This window comes from Setaria italica, chromosome IX, assembly GCF_000263155.2.
Source record: "Setaria italica strain Yugu1 chromosome IX, Setaria_italica_v2.0, whole genome shotgun sequence".
Lineage (NCBI taxonomy): Eukaryota > Viridiplantae > Streptophyta > Magnoliopsida > Poales > Poaceae > Setaria > Setaria italica.
In genome coordinates, this window is record NC_028458.1 from 6,818,387 (window position 1) to 6,828,646 (window position 10,260).

General features: G+C 47.8%; 3 protein-coding genes across 3 annotated transcripts; all 3 read right to left on the bottom strand.

Annotated features, from left to right (window-relative positions):
• Positions 1-406: 406 nt before the first annotated feature.
• Positions 407-2,339, bottom strand: LOC101764043 (maf-like protein DDB_G0281937). Its single transcript, XM_004981873.2, has 9 exons — positions 2,099-2,339; positions 1,921-1,992; positions 1,759-1,833; positions 1,508-1,588; positions 1,347-1,416; positions 1,143-1,234; positions 1,015-1,056; positions 841-921; positions 407-693 (listed from the first exon to the last, which is right to left on the bottom strand). The coding sequence occupies exons 1-9, from the start codon at positions 2,138-2,140 to the stop codon at positions 547-549; spliced, it is 702 nt and encodes a 233-aa protein (XP_004981930.1). The 5' UTR covers positions 2,141-2,339; the 3' UTR covers positions 407-546.
• Positions 2,340-2,563: 224 nt separating this feature from the next.
• LOC101764713 lies at positions 2,564-4,741 on the bottom strand. The gene is made up of 3 exons (XM_004981874.3): positions 4,555-4,741; positions 3,070-3,268; positions 2,564-2,942 (listed from the first exon to the last, which is right to left on the bottom strand). The coding sequence occupies exons 2-3, from the start codon at positions 3,259-3,261 to the stop codon at positions 2,841-2,843; spliced, it is 294 nt and encodes a 97-aa protein (XP_004981931.1). The 5' UTR covers positions 3,262-3,268; positions 4,555-4,741; the 3' UTR covers positions 2,564-2,840.
• An 832-nt stretch (positions 4,742-5,573) lies between these two features.
• LOC101765128 lies at positions 5,574-8,018 on the bottom strand. Its single transcript, XM_004981875.4, has 2 exons — positions 7,524-8,018; positions 5,574-5,920 (listed from the first exon to the last, which is right to left on the bottom strand). The coding sequence occupies exons 1-2, from the start codon at positions 7,776-7,778 to the stop codon at positions 5,837-5,839; spliced, it is 339 nt and encodes a 112-aa protein (XP_004981932.1). The 5' UTR covers positions 7,779-8,018; the 3' UTR covers positions 5,574-5,836.
• Between the last annotated feature and the right edge of the window lie 2,242 nt (positions 8,019-10,260).

The following is a 10,260-nucleotide window of genomic DNA, read 5'->3' on the forward strand; positions in this document are numbered from 1 at the left end:
AGCTATGGTTCCTTACCAACCAGAAGAGAAAGTAATCCCAGTCCAGAATCTCCAGATGGACCTCCACTCCGCGCCGATCCTTTACCGACAGAGGCGAGCGGCGGCGGGCGGAGATGGACGTCGACGACGACTACGAGGAAGGATGGATGGCGCGCGGAATGAGGAGGGCTGAAGGCCGCTTCGGCGGTGGCGTAGGCTCTGGCCCGAGGGATGATGCTTTGAGGCCCAGTATGGCAAGGGCCGGGCTTGATTTCGGCCCGGCACGACGTAGTTACAACCACGAAGCCCGAAAGATAAAAACGTTTTACAGTATTTCGGAGGAAATTTCTCTCATCAGAAAACAGGAGACGATGTTTTTTTTTCCACTTCTCAAATTCAATATGATTATGTTTCACCGACAAAAACATGCGTACGAATATCGGCATGCGAACCGTGAGGTAAATGTACCTCAATTTTTTTTCCTTCAAGTGCTGTAGCACAGAATTGCCAATCCGAAAACGTCCTCTCAGTAATTCGCCCAGAGAGAAGAAAAGTGTGCACAGCGAGCTAAAAAACTACAGGATATCTTTGACATGATGCTCGCTCACATCTAATACCTCGACAGCTCCTTGTTGCAAACCGATCCACTATGCTTCTGCTTCCAGTGATTCTCGAATAAGCTTCTCTGTGAGCTCTCTTGGAAGACCTCGAACGCTATCCGCCGTACCGACATGGGCAATCAATCAGGAAATTACAAAGAGGACAGAACAAAGGACCGAATTCACTGTTGTTCTGCATCTGCAAAATAAGCACGGTGTGCTCTTTTTTTTTGTGAGATACAAAATATGAGCAATTGCTCACCAATTCTTTGATGAATGGCAGCACTGACGGATGTGTCAGCTTAAGCCCTCCGGCGACGCAGGTCATGTCGCCTTGATTAACCTGAATGAAGATGCCATTACATAGACGCTCATCTCAAACTAAACAGTTTGTTCATAGATTGCAAGTTTGCAATTTAAGGGTGTCGAGGCTCACCACTTTGTCGATGAAATCGTCCGGTATGTGCTGAAACTTGATCTGCAGGATAAAACAAGATGCCAATGTAATTTGCAGAACAAGGATCTTGACATTTTAGTTTTGAGAAGATATTGACATCTCTTTACCTCCGGTATGTCCCATCCCCCTCTCGTAGCCCCAGTGCTCAGGTTGCTCACAAGAACAAAGTTCACCGCAAATGCTCGATCACCCGAATAGCCTGTCAGACAGAATGAAGAAGATGCATAACACTTGCCCCTCTGAAGATGGCATTTCTTTTTAGTCATGGCATATCTGACGGTCACAACTCACAAGGAAGGAGAACCTCTCACCCTTAATAAATTCCCTAGCTTCTTCTGCACTCCGTGGCCTTTCCCGTATCATCCCTTTGCTCACCATGACCTTTACCCGCGTGCAAAATCAGTCAAATGGCTTTTACGGTGTTCAAATCCACAAACAGAACCCACCAAGGGCTGAACCTGAAAGTTCATACCTGGTCAGAGGTTATCAGAAGGGCAGTCTGGTCTCTGCCTGGAGCACAGTCGCCATGGAGCTTCAGCTTGATGGCCTCGGCCTGCAGTTGAACAAACAGTTCAGATTGTGCTACTGAACTCAAACAAAGCCAGTAAGAACACTAACCCAGGGATGGTTTATCAAGTCCATTTCAGCAACAAGCTTCTCAAACTACTATCCCCGTAAGCAGTAACAGCTAGTTTTTGGTATGAAATATACACAGCAATAGACCTTGGCTTCAGCCAGTGCTTTGACCAGCTCCTCTGGCTTGTCCTTCCTGATGGCCTTCTCGTCGATGCCAGCACTCTGATGACAACAGAGAAAATCAGACATAAGCAGCCGGTAAATGAATAGGAACTTGGCGACTCAACAATCTGCAGTAGTTTTATCAACCATGACTGTGAACTCGTATCCCATGTCGGCCAAGATCTCGCGGCGCGCCGGCGACGACGATCCAAGTATGACCTTCAGAAATTGATGCAGGAAGCAAAAAGCTCAGAGGAGCGCATAGCCAAATGTCGAGGAAACAACCAGACCAACCCGCATCCCGCACAGACGCTGAGAGACGCACCTTGAAAAGGGAGGGGTTGGTGGCGACGGAAGCCATGTCCATGCTTGGTTCCTGCACGCAGTTGAGGAATGGAGATCGACGACTGCAGAGTGGAGGACAAGAGGATGTTGAAATGGTGGTGTTGCTTCCTTGATCGCCAAGGCATGTCGATGTCGTGAATCGTGATCGCTAGCACTAAAATATCCCAAGAGAGGATTCAGAGGTAGGCAGAGGAGTAGCTGATGAGCACCGTTGACTCTAGTGCGTTTTGGGTCTGGTTTGGTTTCTCCTGTTTATTTTTAGCACCCGTCACATCGAATGTTTAGATACTAATTAAAAGTATTAAACATTACATAAGTGGAGGCTAAACGGGGAGACGAATCTATTAAGCCTAGCTGAAACCAAAAAGCACTTTAAGAGGTGCTTCCTTCTAGGAAAAGATCTTGTTACGGTTAAAGATAATGACAGAAAGTTGCTAAAAATAAATGTCAGAGATAATAGGAAGCATCAAACACACACAAATTCTGTTAAACCGAGTCAAACCTGAATTAACTTGATTACAACATCAGAAACCAGTATAGGCACCGATATTTCAATCCCAAACTTGCACTCCTATCGTCTAAAATCTGTTTTATGACATGCTTGTACTCATAAAGCAAACTTTGGAGAATGAAACACTAGAATCCAGTAACCAAAACATAATACTGCCGACACTTCGGTGTTGCAGATAACACAGAGGAACAGATTACCACACCATTACATTCTACTGCGAGACACTGGTCTGAAGAGGCAGAGCACTTTCAACTTCAGCTTCCTTTGCCCCCGCGGCTGATCGCTCTGCAACAACCTTTGACATCCCAAACATCTGCGCAAAACGTGCAAAACAGAATGTTTCAGCATGAAATGTATATGGCAACTGCAGAATGACCAAATGGGAAAATAACCATTTTTTTATTAGAGAAACCCAATTTCAGGGTACTGGTGCAGCCAACCTTCTGAATTGTCTTCTTAAAGCAGGTCTTGTGTTCATCCATGGATGCATGAATGAACTCATCGATGTGGTCTTTCAGATCTTCGAGGAAGGTAACATCATCATCGGTTTTCTTCTTCCGACATGAAGCCATGGCAGGGTTTTTTGGAACAGATGGGGCTGAAGCTTCAGATTGAGCATTGCTTGGATCCATCTTAACACTGAAACAAAAACAAAACAATTTAAATTTTCACATAAGAATTCCAGGGAAAGCACAGTGTACCCGAAATTATCATAACAAGATAAATTGCAGAACGGAATGTTATTTCAAGAACGCATAATGTGACACATTTCTACCCCGAGCATTAACCATAGAGCAATAACACTTTTGATCATACCCAGAAAGAAGCTGAATCTAGGAAGCGATAAGATTGGGAGGGTGCAAGGATAAAATCACAAGGAAACCTTTTCATCTACTCGACGGAGGTTTAGAGATCAGAATTAATGAAGATAGCTAACTACTGATAGAGAAAATGCATCAATGGGACCATCAGTTAATATCCTATGCCAGATTGCCAGGTAGGGACTTATAGTGCACAAGAGGAAGAAATGGAAGGGAAACAACAGAAAAAATGATTACATCAACTTACGAAATCAACAGAAATCCATATTACCTTCAACGTGTAATATGGCATGGTTGAAGACAATAAAACAGCGAAACGCATAAACAGGACGAGACCTATGAAGTTTCAAGCATAATAGAAACGCCAAGGAAAGGTACAAAAGAAGCTTTTATTGTTATTTGTATAACTGCAAGCCATCAGCCCTCAGGTAATAGCAGAACAGCAAGGTGTAGAATTACAAGGCTAAAAGTAATGGACATGTCCCCAAGTTTCAAACCCATTATCAGTCAAGTAACAGTACCGAGCACAGCATGATCATGTAAGAACAATAAATCAAATCTTAAGGGCAGGGACAATCCAGTGAGCACAGGATAATTGGCTTAAACCAAACACATTTCAGCGCAGAATTAACTGATATGGAAACTCAGCTGCACGTTATGTCCAGGCATCTAACTGCAAGACAATGTTACCGCATGCCCATCCTGCTTCAGAGTTCAGACGGTACCTTCACACTACCTGGTAGGAAGACAAACAGGTACGCTTTCGGCATTTCGCTTCACTAATCCAACAGAGACACAAGCTAGTAGTATGTATGAACCAATCCACTCAAAAGTCAAAACACAAGCAAACGCCGTAACAAATTCGAAGCAATCCTCACAGGTGCTCGCTCTCTCACTAACAGGAGAATTTCGACGAACAGCTAGCGAGCATCCATATGGCAAACAGGCAAAGGCAATCCGAGCTCCAGCACACATTAACAACGTAAGCACCGGTGCTTGCACCGGTCCCACCCAGCTTGCACCCGACGCGATCGCTCCCAATCCGGGAGAGGGGAAAGAAGGCGTGGGATGATCGATTGATACGGCAGGGCGATTTCCACTTACCTTGAGGAGCCTGATGCTCGTGAGCGCTCGAGGACGGTGGTGGGGAGGGGAACAATGGCGAGTTGGCGATTGGAATGGGAGGTGAAGCTGGCAGTCTCTGGTCTTCCTGCCTTCTCTCTCTTTCTTGCACGTTGGGAAACAAACGGATTTCGGAACGGCGGCGCAAGGGGGGCGGTGCCTCTGGTTTTCTTTCTTGGAGCGTGGGAAAGAAATATCGTGACCAGTACAGGAAAGGAAAGGGCCAGAAGGATCCAGAGAACTGGGCTGGAACTGTCTAACGGTGTTGGGTTGGGCCAACGTTTATGCTAATGGGCCGATGTATTCAGGCGTCCTCCGCGGCAAGCCGTCGTCCGTGTCCACGATCACCGGCTGACCGGCACGGCGCCGCCGCCGCCAACACCACCCGTGCCCGTGCGATGTAGCTAGCCTGGTGGCGCTGCACAGTGCACAGCAATGCGTCGTGCCGCCGTACGTCGGCCACCTCCAGTCCTCCTCGTGACCGGTCATCGTCTCATCGAGATACACCGTAACGCGCTCCTCGCCGCCTGCAGATGGAGGTGCGCGTGCAGAGCCGAAGCGCCGACGTCGACACGGCCACCGGGAAGGGGGGGGGGGGGGGGGGCGGGGGGGGGGAATCTAAAACCAGCCATAAAAAAGCATGGATTGCTGACATTTTTACTTCATGGTGGAAAACGACTGACTGATTGAGCAAAGGAACTGAACATTCTTCCAAGATGTTAAATCATGTTAAGCATGTAAAGGAACTGAACATTCTTACAAGATGTTAAATCATGTTAAGCATGTAAAGGAACTGAACATCCTTTTTGTTAAAAAAAAAAAGAACCATCCTAATCTCCTACAATTCAAAGGATCAGGATTGCATTTACCCACGAACTAGCAGTTAACTTCCAGAACAAGAACACAGAGCAGAGTGAGAAGTGAAAACACAGCGCGGAGGCGGCATACTCGCCACTGGAATCTAAAGATCACAACACAGCATCAACAGAAAAGTAAGCAACAATACCAAATAAGCGCAAATGGGCTCAGTAACCATTCCATTCCAGGCAGATTAAGGTTCACATTCTAAGAACTTGATGCAGAAACACATAGTTTTCATGACGAGTTACTGGACCAACGATGCCCACACCACTACTTCGAACAGCTAGCAAGACATACTATGATACTAGTTTCTAAGGAGACCAACAAAGTCTCAAGTTTTCACCACCGTAGAACACCTCCAAGATCATTTACATTTGTTTTCCCAAAGACGATCAGAACCCCTTCAGTGAGTCTCAACTGCTGCCGGCTTCACCACCTCTGGAGTCTTATCCTTGACCACAGGCTCGACCTTCTGCTTGCCGAACACCTGCAACATGTCACAAGCAGCAAGAGATTAGCCCCAAAGCACATCATTATCAGGAACAACAAACAAGCACAGATGCAATCAATATGTATTAGAGATGCATCATAAACAGAACAAATTAGCCGCTGAGATCCAAGCCACAAGTCTGAAAGACCCTAAAACCACATCATAATCTGGAACAAGCGCATTTGCAATATATATCTATTAGAGATGCATCATAAACAGGGCAAATTAAATATTGAGATCCAAGCCACAAGTCTGAAACAGCTTAAAGCACATCATGATCAGGAATCAGCATAATGCGAACTATGTCTATTCAAAATGCATCATAAGCACTAACAGATTAGCTAATCCAAGCCACAAGTCTGAAAGAGTAAAGCACGAACTCAGTTAGATTACTGCCGTGGGATCAGTACCCTATGACCAATTCTGTTCACAAACAAAAGAAACGAGTTGCAGCAGAGATGCAATTACACAGTGAGGAGGAAAAGCATCCATGGTTAGCTATGGCACCAGTACTCTCTGATCAATTGCATTCACAAACAAGAGAAATGAGTTGCTGCAGTGATGTAATTATACAGTAAGGAGCAAAATCATCCATGGTTGGAGACTTAGTATTGGACCATGCTAGGCAGGGCAGGGAAATCTTGCATGCCAAGGTTCAGAATCAATCAGCAGGAAAAAATCAGACATGAAGGACCCCATAGATGATCACAAAATAACCAGGAAATTAGCATCACCAGCCAAGAATTACCTCCAGAATCCACATGCTTCCACTAGTGAAAAAATGTGCAAAATTAATCTCACTAAATTGCTGCTACACTAGTGCACGAGATGGATTCCAACAGCATAACAGGAACTTAACGCCCAGGCTTGCAAAACAGTCCACAGTACTGATTTGAACACCCATACATGCTAAATCCCCTATTCCCCATGACCATGATCTGTTCACGCTTAAGAGAAAACAGGGAAAAGAAAATCTACCATCACCATCCAACAATTTCAGACCACGTGCCGGAAAACAATCTAAAACTTCGCTGCTACATTTCTACCTGAGATGGATTCCAACAGAATATCCTCACCATGTTTGCTAAAAATACAGAAGGGTTTGAACACCAGAGCACATGTTAAATCTCCTATTCCCCATTATCCATTCACGATTAAGAGAAAACGGGGGAAAATAAAGACAATCATCAGGACGCGACAATTTCTGATCGCGTGAGCACACGACGATTCCGTGATCACTTACGGAAAATAACACTGCTAATTGGTCCCATGCTGGTAACTAGTGATGGATTCTAACCCAACGAACGAGAAACCCCATTCGAGCAGAAAACACAGCCCAAAAACAAAGACTAGCATAACCAACACGCGATTCCTGATCACAAGACTAATTAAGCACCTACAGGGCTACATCCACTACACGCATACAGATGTTTTCTCGCAACCAGGCAAGCAGAATAAGGAATACTCCAGAACGCGCAAGTAGTACACCATCAAACAGCTACGAACCAGACGAACTCGCCAAGCGGAGAAATCACACGCGCACATCACCGAACGGGAATATCAGAGAAGAGGAGAAGGGGTGGGGGGCAAGCGACGTTACCGAGCTGCACTTCTGGGAGAAGTAGTTCTTGACGCAGATCCAGTGCTTCTGCGCGGGCATCGCCTTGAACTGGTTGAAGTAGTCCTTGGCGCTCTCCAGGAACGTCGCCTCCTCCCCCACCGTCTTCTTGTAGCACTTCTCCCGCGCCTCGGGCTCCTTCTCCGGCGCCGTCAGGGTCGGCGTCGCGGTCAGGGTCGGCGTCGCCTCCTCCGGCGCTGCCACCGCCTCCTCGTTCACGCCGACCTCCTTCTCCATCGCGACCCCAACAGCAAGCGAAGGCACTCGGACGGAAGGACGGAAACCCCGAGGAGAGGAGATGGAGAGGCTAGTGGTGGATGGAGGAACAGAGCCAAGAGGATGGGAAGCTTTCGTTGTCCTTGGCAATGGTGCCGGCCTGCCGGGGCGTCAGCTTTATAGGCGGAGGGGCCCCGGGGCGTTTCCTTGGAAGGGAAGATGGCAGCGCAGGGGAGGGGCAAAAGGCGTGGGTTCACGGAGAGGGGAGAGACGAGGTAGAGGGGAGGGGCAAAAGGCGTGTCTCTCTGACACGTGGGATAAAAATGCTCCGGTTGTTGCGGCGTGCAGGTTCGAGTTCGACACCAGACACTGAGTTGTGGGTCCGGGTCCATGCTCCGGGCCCGGGCGCTCGCCGAGAGCCCAGCCTGCGTTTCATTTCTTCCTCTTTCTTTCTTGGGCAAGAATCCGCAGAGCCAGGAGACTCACGCCGGCTGGTGTGGTGGGAGTGGGACCGGGAGGATTCTGCATGCATTGTCGTTTTCCGGCTCGGTGGAGACCCTTCGTACGCGGGAGGAAGGGGAGGCGGCCGGGGGAGGGGCGGCGGGAGAGAGAGGAGGCTGGGAGCGGCGTGAGGGAGAAGGGAGAGGGCGCGTGTGGGAGAGAGGGGGCTCGAGAGAGGGAGAGTCTCCAACTGGGGAAGGGGGGAGGGGGGCGCTAGCAGCGGCGGACGTCCTCCAGTCCCCGATATGTTTAGGAGGTCTTCTCGCCAAGTGACATCACCGGTGAAGTCAAACGGATACTAAACCATAAACTTTAGCAGTGTCACATCGAACATTATGCTAATAAGATGACTAAACATGAACTAATTAGTACTAATTATAAAACTAATTGCAGAATCCCTATGCTAATTCACGAGATGAATCTATTCAGCTTAATTAATCCATCATTAGCAAATAGTTGCTGTAGCACCACATTGTCAAATCATGGACTAATTAGGCTTAATAGATTCGTCTCACGAATTAGACTCCATTTGTGCAATTAGTTTTGTAATCAGCATATATTTAATACTCCTAATTAGCATCCAAACATCCGATGTGACAGGTACTAAACTTTAGCATGGGTATCCAAACACCCCTAAAAATAATGGTTTCACCCGGATTTCTAGTTTATTTTAACCTTAACTTACAAAACGGCTTCACGCTATAGTGCCCTGACTTCACCAGTGAAACTAAAAATAATGGTTTCACCCGGATTTCTAGTTTATTTTAACCTCAACTAACAAAACGGCTTCACGCTATAGTACCTTATTTTGTACAAAATAGGTGAAGCCGAAGTCAAGATAAGCCCTGCCAAACGGGACCTTAGTTTAAATTGGGCTCATAACAATTTTGGGTCAAGGTGTTATCACCGTTCACGTTTTCACCGCTGGCTCTGGTAAAAATCCAACGGTAATGAGTTATCACCGTGGGATTGTCGAAAACCGACGGTAATAAGGCGGCTGGGATGGCTCTTTCTCGGGTAGCGGTCGTGGCTGCAGGTGCTGCGATCGCCGCCGAAGACGAGGCCGTCGAAGCAGTGGTAGCAGCTGCCGCTAGTCGTGAAGTTGAGGGCGGTGTCGAGGATGCATGTAGAGGTTGTCGCCGACGGAGAAGGAGACGTGATTCTCTTTCGACGCGACGAGGCTGGGCATCGTCCGGACCGAGCGCGTCTCGGGATCGCAGAGCACGACGCGGCCCGTCTGGTCGGTGGCGACCACCCGGTAGCGGTGGTGGTTCTGGTTCTCGCCGCCGCTGAAGAACACGAACGCCATGCTGCCGTTGAAGTACTCGGAGGCAGGCGGCCTGAACCTCATGTCTGGGCAAGGCAGGGGAGCTTCCTTCGCTGGCAGCGGGTCAGGGACCTGGGTTTCGCTGGGGAAGAAGAGGCGCGACATGTCGATGCGGTAGAGCGGGAAGTCGCGCCACTTGCTGCCGTTGGTGATCAGGTACACGAACCGTGGGAAACTCATTGTTCCGGCCTCCCCTCGCTCTCGGATCTGCCTGCTACTGCAGTTGAAAAGGTTCATCGCCTTTAGGGTGTTCATGTTATTCGCAACAGACAATTGATTTCAAAAAAGGGGAAAAAACACAAAAAAGAAGAATGTTGTTCCCATGTTTCCAAGAATCCACTGTATTCTATCCGAGCTTCAAAAACGTTTTTGACATGAATCAAACAGCAACTGGAATAAACGCGCGTACCTCTCGTTGAGTGCGAAGAACTATTTCCACGAGGGAAAGATGCCAGAGGACTAGCTAGGGTTTTTATCGTCTGCCGAACTGGGCCGAGTGGACCGGGCCAGCGAAATTGCTATAATGGGCCAGTGCGTGCGTGCGTGAGTTAGTCAGGCCGGGATTTCTGATCCAGCCCATTAACAATCCATGCTCAACTGCTGATGGGCCGATTTGTGCCCTCTCCTGGTCCTCAATTCCCACTTATCTGCAGGATTTCATCCTTCTATGTGCGA